Raw genomic sequence first — 21,961 nt, forward strand, 5'->3', positions numbered from 1 at the left:
AAAATTTTCAAATGAAAATTTTTGAAAGTTTGTTTTTTAAAAAATGTACTTTTACATGCCTAAGAGGTTGAAGTAAATAAATTTTTTATTATGCTGAAAAGAAAAATTATAAAAATATTATGCTTTTTAGTCTTCTTGATTCACGTAACTCCTTGATGTTTTAATCTTCAATTTCGTGTAGCGTAGAAATTTACATTTGAAGGACTGCAGTAAGTCGGGTTAGGCCGACATTCTGTTTAAATTTAGCCATAATTTCTGGAAAGAAAATGATTTACTCCTATCCGCTATTTTGACTAAAGTGAACAATAAAATTGTTTATGCCGGTGGATGAATACAATATAGAGGAGGGGGATTTCAGGCTTCGCACAGTCTGGCTTTAAATACTTCATTTTTTTTACATATTATTTTAATGAATTTGTTATAGTGATCTTAAATTACACATTTCCTGAAAAAGTATGTCAGATTCATTAAAGAAATATGGGAAAAATAGGAAGTGTTCGAAGCATGAGTGTGTACGAACCTGAAAGCTGTCCTCTATGTGATTGTTATAGTGTTTTGGAGGTGGCGAAAAGTGGTGCCAAGGTGGCGCTAAGTGGTGAATCTCTCCTACTTGTCTCATAAAGTACATCAATTGCTCATCCATCATCTTTTAGTGCTTGGTAGCGAAGAAGTTGCTCAGGAGATACAGTGATGGTGATTGCCGGTTGGGATGCTCTCCTCTATCATTGTCAAAAATATATCCTCGCAATGCTCTGTATGATTCATGTATATCTGTCGCAGTCTAGCCACCTATTAACTGGCATTTAATATCTCATTTTATCGCACTCGTGTGTATTGTGTGCGCCGCTGGAAAGCCATTCATAGCCGTGCAGCGGCAGCAGTTATGTACAAACCTCCCCTGATGATGGCTGTTGCTCGGACTGCTGACTCTTCCTGCTGGCTCTCTTAACTGACTCTGAGCGCTATTTGGGATGATGTAGTGGCGGCAAACACATTTCTCTGCTCTCCTCAATCTGGTTATATATATTGTGTGACAGAGAGGGGAATAGCCTAGTCACTTAACTCAATTCAATTTCTCATATACACAAATGGTTTTTATGGTGTGAGTGTGTGTGTGCGGGAGTCGATTAACTTGGCATGTTTGCTTCTCGAATGAGGCAAATCGTTTCAGTTGTAAATTGACGTTTGAGTTAGTTAGTGTTTTTTGTAACATTATAAACACATTATTTCGGGGCCATTCAAGGTGCATATACAGGCGCTTACGGTAGCTGTATGGGAGCAATTTATCATACCCATCCTTGTGAAAGTTGGTGCATATTGTGCGCGCGCGCAAATTTTCAAAACGGAACAACAACAACAATTAGGTGAATTATAACTTTACCATTTGGTGGATTGGTAGCGATAATGGCATCAACAGCATGAAAAAGGAACATTTTACTTCCACCACATCAGTGATGGCAGGAGGTGGAGGACCACCACTCTGTGCTGTCGTGTGCCGTATTTAACTTGGGATTGTCGCGCTAGGGCGGTCGGGTATTGAAATTTTTTGGGGGATATACAGTTTTTTTTTGCGAGGGGAATTTAAATTGCTCCACTTGATGGAATAAACTTGGAGTTTTAGGGTAAAAGTGTCTGATTTGTGGCAATTAGGAGGAAAAGACAATTTTGGGGGTTTTGGGGTGGCAAAGGTGTTGGTATATTTTATGATGTGCTAAGAAGAGATTCAATATATTATGGATATTAATTGAGGGGAGAGCTATAGTATATCCCAAAAAGCAATTGTGCGGTAGGATTTATTTTATTTTATTTTTTTTTTTTGGATTTTATCCACTCACTCAACTCTCGACTTCTCACTACATTAAATAATGCCTTGTATATTCCCCAATCATAATGTAAACATAATTTATAAAATGAAACATCTGGAGTGAAATCGTGCTGACTGCTTAAGAGAGACCACCCTGAGAGTGACGAATCTCTGCCTCAAAACACATCATTTGAGATAAATATCCCAAAATCTCCGCACAACTGAATTTCTAATTTCAATCAAATCAACAATTGAACCGTCTATCCTTCCGGTTCTTTGGTCCTTCGACTCCTCCGGCTCAAACCCGTACGCTCACGAATTGCCACAGAGGGTCAACCGGGAAGTGTCGAGTTTCCAAATGCTAATGGCTATAAGGATTTATGTGGGGAGGTATAGATCAGAAGGGGGATCCATAGAGGATCACATAAGAATGTTGTGAAAAGTGAATTTTATTTTTAGTTTTGTGACAATTCTCGAAACATTGAGTATCACAAATCACAAAAATTTGAACACAAGTTAGAGAATATTTGGTGCCTGATGTTTTTCTGTGAGGAAACACTTAAACGATTGCCGTCGGGAGATACATCATATGGATAATTTGTCACATCACCACCAAAGAGGCGAACGTTAATTGTGTGGCATTTTGTGTGAAGTCAAGTGAAACTTTTTTATATATGCCATCCAACCAGAATATTTACTGGATAGAATAGCCCGAAAATAGAGAGTTGAATGGTGATCGGACTATTCCTATTCAATTCAGTGTGTCGTCCTCAATTTTCCTAATTGATTGGATCAATAGCCGGATAGGACATAGAGAGAGAGAGAGTGAATATAGAAAAAAAAACCACCCCAGTTCTGCCCTCTCGATATTATCAGTGGACGTGTATATAGAATTAATGGTGGAAACATTTACATCGGCATGTAAAGTGTTTTATCCAGTGCTTTTTGTCTGCTCAAACGGGAGCTTGAGAGAGGACCCCGTGGAATGGGCGATGCGTGATAATGGATTTATAACAATGGCGTTCATTCAGTTTGCTGTTGACGGCAATTAAGGATTCCACGCTATCAAGGAAGGTATGAGAACTGTTGAACTTTTTACACCACCCGCGCAACCCTCCCCAAAAATTTACACCCAATCCACATGTCTCAAAAATTCAGCCTCACAATATGATTCCGGTTTTCTTTTTTATTGAGCCAATTTTAATTAAATTTGCAACCATCAGATATATTTTATTTGATTTGGAAAAATAATCTGCATTCGATATACCTATAAAAGACAAAAAAAAATGCAATTGCCATGAATATGAAATGTGAATAAATGTTTTTGTTTCTGCAGCGATTGCAATTAAGTGCTTCCAGTGGTTAAATTTCGCATAGGGTTGGAATTTGTTTGAATTAACATTTTGCAATGGTATTGAAATTAAGTGATTCGATATGGGTATAATGTGAATCATTTTTCCTCAATTGCCTTTTAATGCGCTGCTAAATTGTAAATTTAAGTCTTTTTTTTTAATGTACAATAAATGTAAAATTGAAATAAAAATATTGTGTTTATTGAAATTAAAAAAAAACTCGGCTAATAATTTGGAGGGGAAATTATATGGCCAATTATTTCATTTTACAGTACGATTCCAATTTTTATTAATATACATACACTGAGTGAGAGAAATAGGAAAAAGGTAAAATAACACTCCGGAAATGTTAATTTTACTCTGCAGTATTGATCCAAAATCGGTGTAAATATTACCCTTTTTAAGTGTATTAGGGGTTAAAGTTACCCTTTTTCATGTTAATTTTACCCTTAAAAAGGTGTAAAATTAACATTAAAAAATGTTGATATATTTTTACACCTAAAAAGTGTTAAAGTTATGAGGAAAAAAAGTTAATCCCACCCTCTTTTTTCTCAGTGTATACATTCATTAATTATTATTGTAGTTACTATTCCACTCATTAAAAACTAAAGTAGTTTAAAAGTCTGACAATTATCGTGAAATTTTATTTGTTTTTTCAAAAGTGTTCCAAATTTTTATGCATTGATACTATTGGAGTCGATTGATATGTCTGAGACATAAATAAAGTAGAACAACTTAATTCAGAACCTGATGAAACAATTGCTTTTTCAATAAAAGTTTATTATTTTTTTTAATACAAAAATAATGCCCATTAACTTTTTTTAACGTAGATGTAATCTACATTGGTACATATTTAGGGGAAACTGGGGCACCACAAAACACGGGGTGAACACTAATTTTTATTTCTAAACTACTTGGACTATCTCGACCATTCCTCAAGTGGACAAACATCCCTATAGTGCCTATAAATTGCTATAGGTCTTAACCTCTGAAATCAAATATCCGATTAAAAAATCCCAGTGTTTGGTGGTGCCCCAGTTTCCCCTAAAGGATTTTTTCACTGTAGTAAAATAATACGAACGGGAATTTTTGAAAAATCCTCTTCAGTCTTTCAAGTAATTAATAAAAATTGTGTTTGAATGGAATTCAGATTTATCTGAAGCAGAAAGAATCAGGAAATAAGATTCTGTCATAGATAAAACACGAATAAAAATTTAGTAGGGGAAAGCGCGCTAGCTTTGGAGGACTTAACATTCGGAAAATCCAATTTTTTCTACGTTCTTAATGTATTTGATCAACAGATTTTTTTCAGGAAATTTGAGGCATAGGACTATCTAGTGAAATAGTAGGATAAATTCATTAAAAACATACAGTGGGACCTCGATAGAGTCAACCCCCGATACAGTCAATCTCCATTAGAATCAACAGCTATTTTTTTACTCTACGGACTCCGATAGAGTCAACTTGTACCCAAATTGACTCCCATAGAATCAACTTTTCTTGTATTTATTGAACTAATAATATTATATGATTTAATATGATCTTTTGGAATTAAAAACCAGTCTTATTGTTTATCAACGTAACACTTTGAACACAAGAAAAATATTTATGTAAGGACATGGTAGTTTTGTGATAAAATTCGTAGGTTTATTAACCGTGTAATCACTTTCGAACAAAATAATTTTCTTTACGTGATTTTAAGCTTTTTGACCGATTAAAAGTTCTCTTGTCTTTTCTCTCTTGTCTTAAGATTTTTTTGATTAGGCCTATGATCACAATATAAGTAATCTTGAGCTATCATTAATTTGTAAATGAACAATATTATGGCAAAAACAAAAAAAATGAACTGGAATTACAAAAAAAACGTACAGGATGCTAGATTTTTTTAGTATAACATAGTGAAGAAACTTTTTTAAATTTATTCGAACTAAAGTATTAGTATCTCGAAAGAAAATTTGGATCAAAAACAAAAATAAGCAACAGAAAAAAAAAATTTTAAGCAAATTCATTAAAAAGAAATCGTTTGAGGTATGCGAATTTTCTTGATGCATAATGCCATTTCGCGAGTTTTTTCGGTCCCGAAAATGTGCATAATCTCGAGACTGAGTGTATTTACCAATAATAAAAATATTCTTAAAAATCATTCCTTAATCTCCAACTTTTGCCTAAACACACGACATTTTTGGGCCAGAGGGTATAGAATGGATTAGTATAATAAAATGTTCTATTATCATGTTGAATTTATCAATGATCTAGTAAAAACATAAAATAGTACCCCTTTATATCAAAATTTCACATTTTAATTGATTTTTTAGGAATTCCGATAGAGTCAACGAACCCAATATAGTCAACAGACTGGAAATAATTAGTTAACTCTATCGAGGTCCCGCTGTATTTCAAAAATGAATTGGTCAAAGGTCTAGTCGTCCGAAAGAATCGGGCTTTCCCCTATTCTATTAATTAACGAAAAATTCTGTAGGGGAAAGCGCGCTACCCTAGGACGACTCAAGCTGCGAACAACTATTTTTTTCAATATATTTGTAATGAATTTTATCCATTATAATGTTAAATTTTATTAGCTATCTCAGTGCCTGAAATTTTCTGAAAAGAGCCATTAATCAAATCCAATAAAAATATTGAAAAAAATGAGTTGTTTGAAGCTTCAGTCGTCTGAAGATAGCGTGCTTTCCTCTATATTAGCATGTGGAATTGTGAAGAATTTCCATTTGAATTTTTTATTTCTAAATTTCTAAATTTCTAAAAAAAGAGTTGTTTAGCGGACCAACTGATCTTATTAAAATTTTGTCAAAAGAATGTTGTTTATCAAATAAGAAAAAAAAAATAATCTTAATTTGCTGTCTAGTTTGTCTCTGTGTCCCTTATATGAAGTTTCCTTTATTGTTCTTCCATTTTGTAAATTGTTTTTATTATTTTTTTTGTAAGATTATCCGGTAATAAAGCATGAAAGTATTGCCACTCATTTTTATAATCACATAAAAATTTATAACCGAGTATATGATTACTAAAATTGTTTATTGATAAACCCTAAAAAGAAACCAATACGATTACTGTTTTTTGATATCTATATATAATTTAGGCTCTACCTTATAAGGGATAATCAGGAGCCTCTCGACATTTCATTTTTCCATACGTTTTTGCATAGAGGGACTGAAGACTATTGGCAAGTTTTTTCCTAAAGAGAATTGACTTATTAGTCTGATATATTTCGAAATTGTGCATTAAAAGCTATCTAAAAATACATATTTCATAATGTTCGCCGAAATAATACAAGAACTACGAGGAAATTTGTTTAAGTCGCGGTGCAATATCTGCAAAATTTTTACAAGGAGCAGTGAAAAATATCTTCACTTTTTGTTTGGCTTGATGGGCCCCTGGGATAATATTTTAATAAAACTTTGTGAATTTATTTTGTTTTGAAAAATACATTAAAAATAAATGAAATAGTGGGATTTTGCTTTTTCGTTTTTTTGACCCATTTGGGATATTGACCGGAAACCTATAACTCAGTAATACATTTATATTGCAAAAAAATGATTAAAAAATTTATTATTTTAAAATAAAATATTAAATAGAAATGTGCGAGCGATTGTTTGGAATAAAATGTTTGGAACCGTATTTAACAAAAGAATCAACAAGAGCTTAATTGCCATAAAAAGCTGAAATAAAGATTGCGTGCACATATACATAGTAAAGAAATTTAACTTCGTTAATAAGAGGATAATGTTTGCTGGACTACTTTTGCAGTGAAATCGGTAAACTAATTTTATGCGATTTTTCAGTTTTTCATTGCACTTAAACGGAAAGTCAAAATTAATTTCAAACTGTGCCTATTTACCTTAAAAATAACCATTTATTTTTGTAATTTTTAAAGAATCATACCTTGTTTATTAGCTTAAGTTTTTTCAAATTGAAAATTAATTTTTTTAAAAATCATTTCGTGATTTTGTGGCCTCTACACACTAGTAAAAAATATGTCTATAATTAGATTAGATTGTCCATAATTAAATATCCATAGTTGTCCATATTAGAGACAATTCTAAATATTTAAATACCATTTTATTTACATATTTTAGCAGTTTTAGCAGCTTGATGAAGCGTCTGAGACTTTGCGAAGTCCTGACTTAGATGCTAGGGGAAAGTGCTCTCCCTTCGAACGTTCATGCCTTCGAATAATATGAATTTTCTTTTATTTTTCCTAAAACAATTACATATTTCTATTAAATATTAGTTGGCTTATTATCAATTATTGATAATTATATAATAATTATGTGTAAGTCTTTTAGGAAAAATAAAAAAATCACATTATTCGAAGGCGTGAACGTTCGAAGGGAGAGCACTTTCCCCTATACCTCAAAAGTACTTTCGCATAATTTATCGTTTACCGGTTCAAAACTGATTAATTGAACAAATTTCCCTCGTTCCCTAATAACCTTCCCGATTTTAGAGTTTCCTCCGTTTGAGATGTTTTCTGTACTGATTCGAAGGTATATCAAAGAGAACTTACCTAGAAACCCGTTGGAAGTTCGAAGTTTAAAACGACAAGTTATACAAAAGTGAGCAAGTTTAATGAAAAGGGCATTTATTTTAATAAAATTGCGATTAAAATATTCTGTCATCCTGAAATTCCACAAAACTACACAAAAATTCAGTTTTTCCAGTAACCGTTTACACAGTGTTGTTGACGTGATTGACGATTGAAGTGTCAAGAGAATACCGCAATTCGAAGTGGTAGAATACAGCGCTAAAGCGCTGAGTACATGAACTTGCACTTTAGGCTTCCGGTAGATTTTCGAATAGGTTTGGCTTGGCTTTGGAGTGACTTTGTCTCTTCGAAAGCTAATTACTGGAAAGCTAATTACTGAACAGATCACTCAAAAGATCGTCAAAATTACTTATCCATATTATAGCTAAATATCCAAATATGATCCCATTAGGTTATTAAATGGGCCGGGATCTCGGAGCGGTGCGACCAAAACGACCAAAATATGTGTTAGTTAGTTAGTTTAGTAAGAAATTAGTGTTAAAGGTTAAAAATGATTCACCGGTATTTTCGTATAAGGACGAAATATCCGCCTAGGTAATCTCTAAAACCTAGCCCCCGGCGAAGTGTTTTTTTTTATGGAGCTGTTTGAAGCCAACTCACAAGTTGATCAGAAACTCAGCTTACACTTCAGAACAAGACTAAATTTAGACAGATATGTGTATTTATCCCTCTTTACAAGGCTCAGAGTCTTGTACACAAGGCTCACATCCATTTTGACATAGAGATTCATTTTGACTAGAGAATACTCAGCTTGAAAAATTTGGCGGTAAAGGATCAGCCCAAACTATCATACACTGATGATTTAGGATCAAGGATCAGCGTTTTCAGCTATTTTCACTAGACTTCGTGAATTTAGAAGATCAGCCTGATCCTTCAAATTATGAGCTGATCCGTGAGTGTTTCAACACCAACCCTCATTTTTCGAGCTGATCCCTAAGCCGATCCCTGTGTTTATTTTGGGCTTAACGGTCACGAGTGCAGGAAAATTCCCATACGAATTTCTATGTGAAAGTAAGAAATTGGCTTCTACTTTGAAGACCACTCGCCGGGGACTAATCTAAAACGTACCAAAAAAAGTACGATACGTTTTCGAGTAATCTGAAAGAAACATTGTTTTAGAGGGCAAGGTGAGGGGAGAAATTGGGGGCGTGTTGATGGACCGAGGGTCGATTCATCGTGGGGGATGGATTCCCCTAAGATCCCAAGTCTCTCTATCTCTAACCTTTTGAACTCTAGACGTGGTAACGGCCGGAAACACATCCAAACGCACAGATGGACAAACAGCGTGATTTCAAAAATCTCGTAACTTCGGAGTTCTAAAAAAAAATACAAAATATACAAATTATTCAAAAAATCGGACGATTATATGGATTATACTGCTCTCTCTGTAGAATTTGTGTATTAAAATGTCATCAAGACTGAAAATAATAAACTGTTTTCCATTTTATTTTGTTTTCTATTTTTTGTGATAATAGATAATAACGAAATTGAGAAAAGAAAACAAATGGAAATTTAGTAATTTAAAATAGCAAATAATTTTTTTTACTTTTATTTTAGGAGTTAATTGTTTATAAATTAGATAAAACTAATTGCACTGAATTTTAATGAACTTTCCTGACCAATATTTTATATTTGACTGATCAAAAAGATTTTCCCGGTCGTTGATCTATTTAAAAAAATATATATTGTTGTTTTTGACATATTGGGGTGTATGCGGTTTATCTTTTATTACATTGTTAAGTCGGTTGAATTGCTGTCAATAATTTGTAGGCTTTTCAAATATTCACATTTGAGTTTGCTATTATGACTGTGGTGCTCGATACTAAATTGGACCAATAAGCTAGGAAGATCTGCTACTTAATTTGCATAATCTGCTATAACACTTTGAAGCGATAAATGAATTTCGTCGTCATCCACCATCAATATAATATTGATTGCTCACAGACAACAAGCACGATTGATTAAATTCGAAAGAAGTATGACGAATATGTCAAAGGTCAATTTGAATCAGTGTTCTTGGCAGATATTTCACATTTCTGCCCACATTGATAGGGTTAAAGAGTGTTGCAAAAATATATTGTTCATGGCTGAGGGACTTTATTCTTTTATGCTTTTTGTCGAAAAAGAAAATCTGGTGGAAGCAACCGGAGGACATAACATATATGTACATATGTTGTTATTGTTGAGTTTTTAATTTTCACTGTCACTGTCATCCTATTGTTATGTCCATGGAAAAAGGAAGATATTGGAAACACAAGTCCATCTCATCCATATAAGAAATATGTATTTAAAAGAGTTTTTTTCTCTCTTATATGACTCTATTATGCGTTCTATATAATGTACTAGGGGACCCTTGGTTCTTCAAACCCCTCGTATTTTTCTCGTTTATCAGTTCACTTTTCTTTCTATTCGAGCGATTTGAAATGAATGTTAAATCGATCTGTCTTCACCCCCCACAGAATTCAGCCTATATATATTTTTCTGCTATATTTATATTATTATTAGGGCTGAGTTACATCATTATTTACTCTCTCTCTATTCCATAGTGACGACGGAGAAATATGTAGAGTGATAAATTGTATATCGGAGGAGATACATAATGTTCTTTCCTGTGGTGCCATTTCATGCAATTAAACACCGCTTAAAAACATACTCATACATTCAATTTGTATAACATTGTGGGGAAAATTATGTTATTAAGTATAAGTATCTTCGTAAACAGCAAAATCTTACTCATCAAATTACATCTATATTTGTACCATTGTTATTATTTGACAAATGCTTACCTATGGTGAAAATTCAATTGCGAACAATTTTCCAGCAGTTGCAGGATAATATTACATCGTCAATTGTATTTTATGCGACTCTTCTTTTTTTTCCATCTTTTATAGCACAATTTTTGGGAGTTACATTTTGCGCATTCTCACCGTTTAACATGCTTCCACAAGTTTATTATGTATAAAGATATATTAGGTATTATATCTTGAACCCCTCCAGTTTAATCTACTTGTTCGACATAATAGAGTCTTTCATTTTAACCCTCCTTGCTATCATTTTCATGAATGGACTTGAAAATGGTTTTAAATGGAATATTTTTACATCCACTTTTGTAATGATTAATTAAAATCATGTAAATTACCAACTGTTGGTCGGTCAGTTGTGCCTTTCGGATCATCTTGACCACTTTAAACTGAAACACCCCTATTATTTAACCAGAAAGTCTCTGGTATAATATGGAAAATTTTCAGAATAGCTTCAGAAATGCTTAATGGATCATTTAATATGTTACGTCCGTTTTGTGGCTATGGAAAAGGGCAATGTTTCGATTTCTTGTACCTGATTTAAAAGGGTCAATCAACATAGATGAAAAGAGGGTTAAAATGTTATTTTATAATCAAATTTTGTATATATTTTTATTTTTCTTTATTTTTTTGTTGAATCTTGGGGCGGTGTTTAATTTATCATAACAGGATTATAAAATTTACATTTTTATAATAAACAATTTAGCGGTTATTGAATGTGTTGGAGCCCAGAAAGAAAAATGTTATCACAACTGAAAATCGTTCTGATGAGTTGGTGAACCATTAAGGGGAAAGCCTTAATCACAAGATCTAAAGTGATCTATATAAATTTTTTAATATTTTAAATCGATAGAGAAACTATTTAAGAATATACCATAAAAAATTCAAAACCCAATTCGACGTTTTTCCGAAGATACAGGGGTGGAAGAAGAGGTCGCAGAGCAGATTTATAAGCGTTCTCGTGAACATCCAAAGCATTGAAGCAGGGGCCCATTAAGCCTAATAAAAAGTGGAGCTATTTTTCACTTTTCCTTGTAAAAATGTTGCAGATATTGTACCGCGACTTAAACAAATTTACTCGTAGTTCTTGTATTATTTCGGCGAACATTATGAAATATGTATTTTTATATAGCCTTTAATGCACAATTTCGAAATATATCAGACTGATAAGTCAATTCTCTTTAGAAAAAAACTTGCCAATGGTCTTCAGTGTCTCTATGCAAAAAAAAAGATGGAAAAATTAAAAGTCGAGAGACCCCTGACTGAAGCGTGTTTTTCCCCTTTTTTAGATTTTCGACTTTTGACAATTCCTTACTGTGCTATAACACTAGGTTTTTTTCAATTTGTAAATTCAATTTAATTTTCAGATGAATTGTTCCTATGCTTTATTTTGCATTAAAATTTGAATTGATAGATTTTCGCTTATTTATTGATATAAAGTTATTCTTGGTTCACAAAATCACGTTTAAACATGGTAAAATATTAGAAATGTGGTTGCTCAATTAAATTTGAATTCAGCAAATTAAAATTGATCATTAATTTCAATTTTATTCCAGTTAAACAAGTAGCCTTTCGAACCAAATTGTTCTTATTAAATTTATTTACTCATAATTAATATTATTTGTGGCCAAAAAATAAGATAAGTACAGTGATTAGTGATAAACTTGTACGCGAGTGAAGCTTCAGTATCGGGAGTAATTTGCTAAGTTCTTGCAAAGCCATTCGAAGGAAATTGTTCTGTCAATAAATCGCAGTTGGGATGACTTCATACAGATATTCAACAAGACTGTATGAGAGTCTCCTCAAGAGCCCCCTTGTCTACAAGCCTTTCTTCTGGCTTTGGGGATTCTTTTGCGTAATTTTTCGCGGCACTATTTGAAATTGAGCAAATTTCTTGAAAAATGTGTCCTGGCTGTGAGAATTTTCAAGTAAATTCTAGAAATCTTATAATGCTCAATTGGCTCAATTGAATTTAAAATTAAATTGTGAAAATCCTAGTGTAATAGTACCCTTAGAATTGACAGAACAGATTAAAAAAAACTATTGAGCGAATAAAATGAATAAAGTCTTATTCTTTTTTGAATTAAATGCTTTTCTAGTTGAACCTAAATGGTATTTGGAATTTTTTTAAAATATCTTTTACAGCGTTTTAAAGTTAATATCTCGTCTCAAAATATGCACTTTAAAAAAAAAAAAAAAACTTAACAAAGGATCCTATTTCACAATCTTTTCCATTGTTTTTAGTATTGGCAGGAAATACACTTATGAATATTCAAAATCTTTTTACATTTCTTTTTCTCAGACAAGATTTATGTGCTGTAGATTTCCCGCTAATTAGGGAGTGATGCTACGAGTCGCAGTAAACGTCTCTGTAGTTCGCCATTTTGTACTATATTATATTATTCGAAAATATTAATTTAAGCACTTTACTTATGTAAAAAGATATGCCGAAATTTTTATGAAGCTTGGTCTATGCCTTGTCCTTAAGCATAATGTGATCTGTACGCTACAGAACAGACACCTAGGTTCTATTTGAGCCCTTTATGTCTTCCTAATTAATCCTATTCTACTAAATTTTGTCTTTCTATATAAATCAAATATAATCTTAAGAAAAGATCTGTAGTTGCAAAAAAGATGAAATAAACTGAAATCTAATTCAGGCTGCCCCCTTTAACTGTTTTGAATTTTATATTGTTTCCTATTTCTTGTGAAAATTGTTAAATAATTTAAATTTTAAATAAAACATGACAAATTAGGCATGTATTAGCTCTTTGTCTTAGTTATGTGTATTAAATATTTTTTAGGTAAGGTTAAGGGGTTACATTATACTTTATTAAGGGGTTACATGGGTCTCTCAGGTCAAAAAATAGGCATTTTTTCTAATAATAATTTATTGTGTCGAAAATATTTCAGAAATTCCAACTTTTGGGATATGAAAGAGTAACTTTAAATTAAATTGGATTTTTGCCAAAAGTTTTTGTAAAAAGGTATCAATTTTACACTATTTTTTCAACACATTTTGTATTGTAAAAATGGTTCTGATTAAAGGAAGTGCAAATCCTTCGTTCAAACAGTAGATAATATTTCTCAAAACAAGTATGCAAAATTTCAGAATGATCGGTTCAGTAGACTCTGAGTAATCTTGACTACCGCATTGTAAAACGGTGTTTTGAGAAAAACGTGTTTAAATAAAGTTTTACAACAATATGCGCGCGCGGGCGGAATGTATAACTAAAACTGCTCTACCTCCGAGAGTTTTACTCCGATTGACTTGAAATTTTCAGAAAATATTTTTCAAATGTTGTACTATAAAATAAAAAAAAATAAAAAAAATGATTTTTTGACCTGAGAGACCCATGTAACCCCTTAAGACAGTGGTGGACGAAATAAGTAGATAATTCCCGTGTTTACAAAATGTTGTGTTCCAGAAACATTTGGTGATTAACGGAAAATTCCAAAACTATTTTTAATCGATAAAAAAATCAAGTTTCTTCAGTATAATATTAAATTTTTCTCAATAGAAACTAAAATTTTTTATTAAAACAAGTCTTATTTTAATGTTTAAACTTGTTGTGGGGAAAACTGAATATAGAAGTACCTGGGGTAAAATGTGACAAAACGGATATTTCATTTTTTCGCAAGTTCCCAAAAGATTCGACAAATCATTGTATTTCGCATGAATGTTCAAGTCGTTTTCTGGTGGTTGACTTTGAAAATTTTTTTTAAAAATTCTTAGGTAAATATTAGCGGACATATGATAATTTGTTCCATTTTTATTCGCATTAAGGGGTAACATCCACTAGAACGCGCAAAATTTACTATATTATGGTATTTTCTTTTTGAAGTCTTCAGGTTGCAGCAATTTTTTTTTTAAAAATCACTAGGGCAGACCGGGGCAGATTAATATTCTTTAATATTCCTTCTAAGACAAGCTATAACAACCCACCATGCGTGACAAATTCTACCCCGATCTCTCCTACGAACAATCCTATGTGTTTCTATACGGATCTATTTAAGCGCCTATCCTGAAAATTTCAAGTCAATCGGATAAAAATTATTCGAGTTCTACTGCCGGCTTCAGAATGCCCGAAAAGAAATTCACCCTTAGCCAATTTTACACGTTATGGTAGATGTTACCCCTTAATACGAGATTTTTGTTAATAAAAAAAATATTCACTTGATATATTTTGATAGGAAGTTTGCCCTCGATATGAAAATCTGTGATTAGACAAACGTGCTTTTTCCGAAGCCTTGTTTTTAACAAGAATGGTTCCTTCTGTTGGTTTAGAAAAGACAGAAAAGGCGAACTGGATTTTCCTAAACAGGAAGACATATATTAGAAAATCCTAGATGGGACACGGGACTCTTCAACAGCAAATTGATATTATTTTGAAAGCACTTACTAAGAACGAATTAGTTAAAAACTGATACATCCTAATCGAAAAACACTTTAAAAAGACAGGTCAAAATTTTATTTATTTATTTTTAAAATTATGAATGTTCTTTGTGCGAATGCAATCTTTCAAGTTTTGAACACTTTTGAGGGGTTCATTCATAACATAAGAGTTATCTTTGCTGAAAATCTGAATTCCTGATCTCTATTATTTTGATAAGTGTGGTGCATATCGAATTTTTGAATCTTCAACATGTCATATTTGACCCAGCTTCCCCTAGTGATCAAATTTAATTTCTCACTCAACGAAGAGACACAGTTATAAAATCCATCTAATTACAATTAAAGTAATTCACAGCGCTGCTGACAATGGCAGAAAATTTATTTACTAATTTTTCAGCTTGAGGAACGTTTGTTACTGGCTTCTAGTTTATAAAGTTCTTGAGTTTTCCTTTTTCCTAGAAATAAACTTTGTGTCCCTGTTTGTTTATAGACTTTTTTTTAAAAAATAGTAGCAAGCTTTTCTCTTACAATTTTCTTTTTTTTTTATATTTAACTTTGCTGTGCTTTTTTCGAATTTTAATCTCACTTCTTGAGCATTAAGCAAGTGTTAGTTTAGGAAAAAAGGCATTTGCATAATATGTGAGGATTAATATTATACCTGGAAGGTATTCCGGTGAGATGAATCAAACTTCTACACGGAAATTCCTAAATTAATTCACTTCAATCTTAGCTCACAAACTTTCTGGCAAGTTTGCAAAAACTGGACTTTATTCCATCAACACTTTGATTTAGTGATTCCTTGTATTAGTTGGGGTTTGTATTTGTAGCTCTTGTATTGATTTTTGCTCAGTTTCACTTATTTGTTATCCCAAAAGATATTTTACTAACAATTAAGCAACAAGACATAATCAAAAGGAAATAAAGGTAACTCGTAAAGCCTGAAGAAACTTGAAACATTTTAGATGTAGAACATTTTATAACATTATTTTGATAGATACAGGTTGTCTGAAGAATTTGCGTAAAAATTTATTTAAGTAAACTACATAATTTTAAATAAGAGTCAATTATTTAAGTATCAATCTAAGTAAGAATCCGTGGCAAGTTTGATGTTAATCTAACAATTGTTTTCTTAGAACTTCGAGCAGTGATAAAAAGTCCTTTGATAAAAAAGGTTTAATGGCAATGGAAATTTATTCAAAAATGGTTAAGAAAGTAGGGACATCTCTTCCTTCAAAATCAAGTCCTTGTAGTTGATGACTTGACTTTCAAGATGGTTTTGCAAGCTCCGAAAATTAATCATGCAATGGGATTCCAATATGTGCAATATGCACCGACCCAGAAATTGTGAAACTGAACCAAGTTTTACACTAATCCATATGTGATTAAGCCTAAATTGCTTACATCATAAGAATCTCAAACCAATAAATACCACACACTTTGTAAAAAAAGAATATTTATGAACAAAAAGGTTGAAAAAGTCATGCAGCACACGTTAAAAATTCAACAAAACCTTTTCCCATGGAAGTTTTCTCAGTCCCATTAGGACTATTCTAAATTATACTAAAAACGATTTCATAGTTCGTGTTATAAATGTAGATGCATCTTGGCCCTATTACCATGATCCTTAATTCATATAATAAATTATTTCAGTGGTCTGAAGCTCAATATTTGGTTCCAAGACAAACGAAACTTGAAATACCGGTTAAAAGGGTTTTGGTCTTAATTTCCAGTATGTTTTTTTTTTATTTATTGTCTTGAAGGTAATACAATGAATTTTGAGTATTGTTGTGAAATTTTGAATCAATTGAATCATGAGAAAAACCCGAATTTCAGCTTTAAAAATTATTTTTCTCAATCCGAAGCATCTGTTCATAAAAGCGTTCCGACAGTGCCGAAATTCAAAGATTCGATTTACGAATTCTTTGGATATCCGCCGTATTTACAAGATTTGACTTCCAAGGTCTTCTGTTTGTCCAAAAACGTATAAAAATTCCTCCGTAAATAAATGTTTAAGTATTGAATAAAGAAGTAATAGCAGACTCACAAGCATATTTTGTAGAACTTAAGAAAACATCCTTCCGCAATGACTTAGGATTATTCGATAATTCGGAATTGGATTAATTGCGTTGAAGTTATAGAAGATTATTTAGAAGAAAAAAAAGTTTTTAAATTAATTGTTGTTTTTCATTATTATTCATTATTATTTTTCATCATTATTAACGCCTGTCTGTGTGTCTGACGTGACTACGACTAGAGCCTAAACGGTTAGAGATAGAAGAAGCGGATTTCGGGAGTCCCCCTTCATAAGTCGTCGTAGGAAAGGTCTTGGAATTTATGACACGCTTAAACCGGTTATAATTTTATTTTGTATTTTTGGCAATGCTTTGAATGATTTATAGATCTGTTGAAATCATTTGTGAACCGATAATGAACCACTTACAAACCGATAAGCAAATTTTGTCCGAAAATCAATTTTTCTATTTCTCAAACCATTGTGAGCAATTTTTTGAGTGATTTATGAATCGGTTCAAATCGCTTGACAACCGGTAACGGTTAAGTTTGCAAAAGTTTGAGTTATCCCTTTAAGGACGATTGGAACACCGATGTCCCATAAAGAAAATAATTTTTCCTAACTACGTAAAGTTATTTTTTTCTTATGTTCGTACGTAATTGCAGAGTAGAAGGTTGAGGGAATCTAGGATATTTTTTTTTGCAATTTTCCAGCTATTTGCTATATAATAAATATTTAAGCTCAAAAATGACGAATTTTTAAATTCTCATAATGGAAATTAATTTTAAATATTTTTTATACTTCCGATTTTTTAAGCAAAACCGTTTTTGGAAAAGAAACTACAATACTCAAACATAATATTTTTCATTAGATTGAAAATTATAATTCATTAGTATTTTTAGAAAAATTACTTAAATTTTTAGGGTATTTTTGTCTCTATCGTTCATAGAGATAAAAAGACACCAAATTAGACTCTGTTGGCTTTTCGAAGGCCAGATATAAGATATAAGATATAAGATATAAGATTCTCGTTGTTAAAGGATTATAGCATTTAAGACATGAGTTCGAGTACTTCGAAAAGCCAGGGACGCTTTGCTACGCACTTTTCTCTTATTTTTAAACTGAATTGGACCTTACTGTGATATAATTTAGCTCCACAAATCGATTGTAAAGCTAAATTGCATAATGATAAGGCTCAGTTCTAAAAAAAAATAATAGAAATAAAAAGTCCTATTTTAAAGGTGTTTCAATGCAAAGGTGCTTTACTCAATTTTTTGGATTTATGTTCTTGGCAGATATTTCACATTTCTGCCAACATTGATGGGGTTAAGGAGTGTTGCGAAAATATATTTTTCATGGCTGAAGGATTTTATTCCTTTATGCTTTTTGCCAAAACTCATTTCTCAAATTGAGTGATAAAACACTATAATTTTAATTTTATAGTACTATAATGAGGGCGGTTATTTTTAAGTGTTATTTTGATCCCTTGAGTCATCGGTGACTTCCTGGTCCTCAAAGAGTTAACGAGAAGTGTGTTTAATAACTCGTTAGGGGGAGGTGGGGCTACTTTAATTAGTGGGGCTATATTGTTATGCGATTTTTTTTGCATATTTCTAAAGGAAACTGGGTTTAACCGTATTCCAATTTAGATAGGTAAAACAATTCTGTATATAAATAAAATAATTGTAAAAACCACCTTCATTTAGAAATAGGAGAAAAAGCTGTATATCAATGTAGCCCCGCAGCTCAAAATAGCCCCACCTTTCCCTATATTAGAGTTAAAAATCATTCTCACAATTACCTTACTGCGGTCCTGGGATTTATCATTTTTAATTAATTATTCATTGAACAAAAACTGATTTTTAATCATTTTGATTTGAAATCCAAATCTCAGCTAAAATTTAAAAAATCTTCTGCCAACAACAATGTCATAAAACTTTTGGGCACCCAAGAATGAATCAATTATGATAGCAATCATTTGAATCATCGAAGCGAGTTTGGAATAATAAAATGATTTCATTAGAAAAAAGCTTTATTTATGAAGTGTCTCAGTTGGTTCGTTTATTTTAACACAGTACCTCTTTTAGAGCTATCGAATATTTTTTCAGTTTGACAGATTATTGTTCTTAAAGACACATCCCGCCCACCAATCTAAAAGTTAACAATGATAGGCACTTTTCTATTAATAGAGGAGACGGAGATTTGTAGAAGAAAAAAAAGCACCTTAGTCCTAATGGAAATGATGCTTTCTTTCCAGCGATAATGCCTGAGATCGAGAAGGAGAACATACTTGATCCTGAAAGTGGTTCCCACACTCCAATCTCCGGAGGTGGGACGTACATCCCATCGCCAACGTCTGTGACTCCGGCCTCTGACTCGTACACTCCGCGAACTGATGCCACCAATTTGGCGGCGGGAAATGTAATTGAGACAAATGAGCCAACAGACGTCTACAGTGTCGATACACTTTCTGACCGAGGCATCTTGACCAGTACCCTGCGCGATCAGAGGGAGTGTATTGCCCTGGAATGTACCAATAATTCACAGGACAGTGCAGAAGTTAAGGAGCTAACCAGGCCCTTCACTGCACCTCCTGATGTTGGGGACAAATGTCAGCTGAGGACAAATTCCGCTCCCCTGGGCTCTTTTGGTGACATATCAGACACCGAGGAGTCCCTATCCAATGCCTCGAATAATCCATGTAAATCCCGGGATAGTGCATCAGATGTGAATGAACCTATTGAGAACAATTGCAATAGCTTACTAGAGCCAGATAGTGTTAAAATGTGCAGAGATTCAGTGTCAAATTGTGATGTGAGACCCAAGTCCAATAGTGTGTCAGTGATGCTGGACACACCACCAACTGCTTTTACGTGTTCGGCGGAAGATAAATTTCCAACCATGCCAAACATTCACACGTGGCATGCACATGTTTACGCCAAACCGCCTAAAACCCCAACACCTCATTCCATCGGAGACATCCTGGGCTGGAAGAGTCCCAAGAGACCTCATCAACCTCGATCGCACATGAATAAATCTCCTCCAATCTATTCACAACCTCCCGACCAACAGCGATCCCTCCAACAACTCCTCCATCCGACCATCAAGTCTCCGAATCTCGATGAAAGTCAAACATATCCCGGATCGACCGGAACTCCCTTCAATCACAGCTTTATCTCCCGAAGTGAATCAATAAGTGAGATAAGTGAAGATGATAGTGGAATCAGTGATCAACCGCTCAATTTGAGCATCAGCAAATCCCGAGACTCCTCACCAGCCGCAATAGCCGATGTTAAGCACACGCCGAAGCCAAAAAGAGGTACGAAACTTCCTCATTTATTGCATAGGGTGAAGTCGGGCAATTTTAGCATACAGATTATTTCAAGTACAGTAGACTCTCTCAAATTCGGGCATATGGGACCGAAATGTCAGCCGAATTAGACAGAAATTCGGGCGACATACTTTTTGAAACACAACGATTTATTATTCATGTGCATATAGATAGATATTGAGTTTACACACTTATATATAAAGTAAATTGCATGAAAATCCCTCAATAATGCAAAATCACATCAAAACTAAGACAAACCATGCTAAATTTGAGCACATTTGATTCATTTTATAATCATAACCAAACTAGAAAAATGTCAACAAACTTTTTTCAAATGAAACCGCTGAGCGAATTAAAAAGTAGCCCGATCTTAAAAGAACCGAATTAGCGAGAGTCTACTGTATTTCTTAATTTTTCGAATTTCTAAATACCGAATAAATTTTATTTACGGAAATTTTGTATTTAGTAATTTTAATTATAAAAGCTTTGTATACGGAAGATTACGGTTTTATTCGAAGATTTTGTATCTAAAAGTTCTATATTTTGTTTAAGAAATTTTATACCTCGTGCATTACCTCTTTAGGAATATTTTATCCGGAATACTTCATTGTGGATTAATTAGTATCCGATACATTCCGTTTTTAGAAATATTATACCTTTTATATTTTGTGAAAGAAAATTCATAGACTGTGTTTTTGCTACTCAAAACTCAAAGAGAGCAGCTTATAATCCGCGTTTTTTGACCTTATCACCAACCTCACTGATGTGAGAGAAATCCGAAAAAGTTAAAATAACATTCCGGAAATGTTTATTTTACTCTGCAGTATTGATCCAAAATCGGTGTAAATATTATGCTTTTTAGGTGCATTAGGGGTGAAAGTTACCCTTTTCATGTTAATTTTAACCCTTAAAAGGGTGTAAAATTAACATTAAAAAATGTTGATATATTTTTACACCTCAAAAATGTTAAAGTTATGCGGAAAAAAAGTTAATCGCACCCCCGTTTATTCTGAGTGCTGGAGCACAAACGATAAGAGATATCGATTTTCGGTCTGTTTTTCCTTCCCCAATTCATCATTCCCTTCCAAAACCATGTTTTTTGGATGATTTCGAAAACGGTTTCTAGATTTTTTTTCATTTGCGAATATGTTTTGAAGGTAGGAAAGGTAGTCAATGTGAATATTTCGTTCATAAATACCTATGTCCGCAAAACATTTCGATATATCGAGTTTGTCAAAAATCAAAGTTAAACCAATTTGGAGGGTCTTTGCTTGAATTTCGTTTTTTAAGGATTTGGAATTTCTAACCCGGCTGCATTGGACTTAGTCGATAATGAATCGGTAAAGCACTATTAAATCTTTTTTCCTTGTTTGATAGCTTATTATACGGCTAGAAGTCACATGGTAAGAGATTTCGACTTTCAGTTTTTGATGACATTCCCATAACTCAATATTATCTAGGACAATTTTACTTTCTTTTTCTCCCTATACCTCTCTATCCACTCCAAAATCATGTTTTTGGTTTATTTCGCAAACAGCACCTAGATTTTTTTTTTCATTTTCGAATATGTTTTGGAGGTAGTCAAGGCGAATATTTCGTCCTTAGACACCTATGTCCGAAAAACATTTCGATTTCGAATTTTCGAAATAGAGGGCTTATTTCTCAACCGATTTACTTAAATTTAAATTTTTTGTAAAGGGGG

General features: G+C 32.9%; 1 protein-coding gene across 3 annotated transcripts in view; it reads left to right on the forward strand.

The window, feature by feature from the left end:
* Nucleotides 1–1,011: 1,011 nt before the first annotated feature.
* The window catches only part of LOC129810011 (barH-like 2 homeobox protein), a 76,767-nt gene continuing 55,817 nt past the window's right edge, over nucleotides 1,012–21,961 (forward strand). The window contains exons 1-3 of one of the 3 annotated variants that reach the window (XM_055860194.1): nucleotides 1,012–1,364; nucleotides 1,926–2,878; nucleotides 19,186–20,247. In XM_055860194.1, the coding sequence (XP_055716169.1) occupies nucleotides 19,191–20,247 (1,057 nt within the window). In that variant the 5' untranslated portion in view covers nucleotides 1,012–1,364; nucleotides 1,926–2,878; nucleotides 19,186–19,190. The remainder of the gene's footprint in view (nucleotides 1,365–1,925; nucleotides 2,879–19,185; nucleotides 20,248–21,961) is intronic. The other 2 variants (XM_055860195.1, XM_055860196.1) reach the window with 2 other exon arrangements.

Source organism: Phlebotomus papatasi, chromosome 1 (genome assembly GCF_024763615.1).
Source record: "Phlebotomus papatasi isolate M1 chromosome 1, Ppap_2.1, whole genome shotgun sequence".
Taxonomy (NCBI): Eukaryota; Metazoa; Arthropoda; class Insecta; order Diptera; family Psychodidae; genus Phlebotomus; species Phlebotomus papatasi.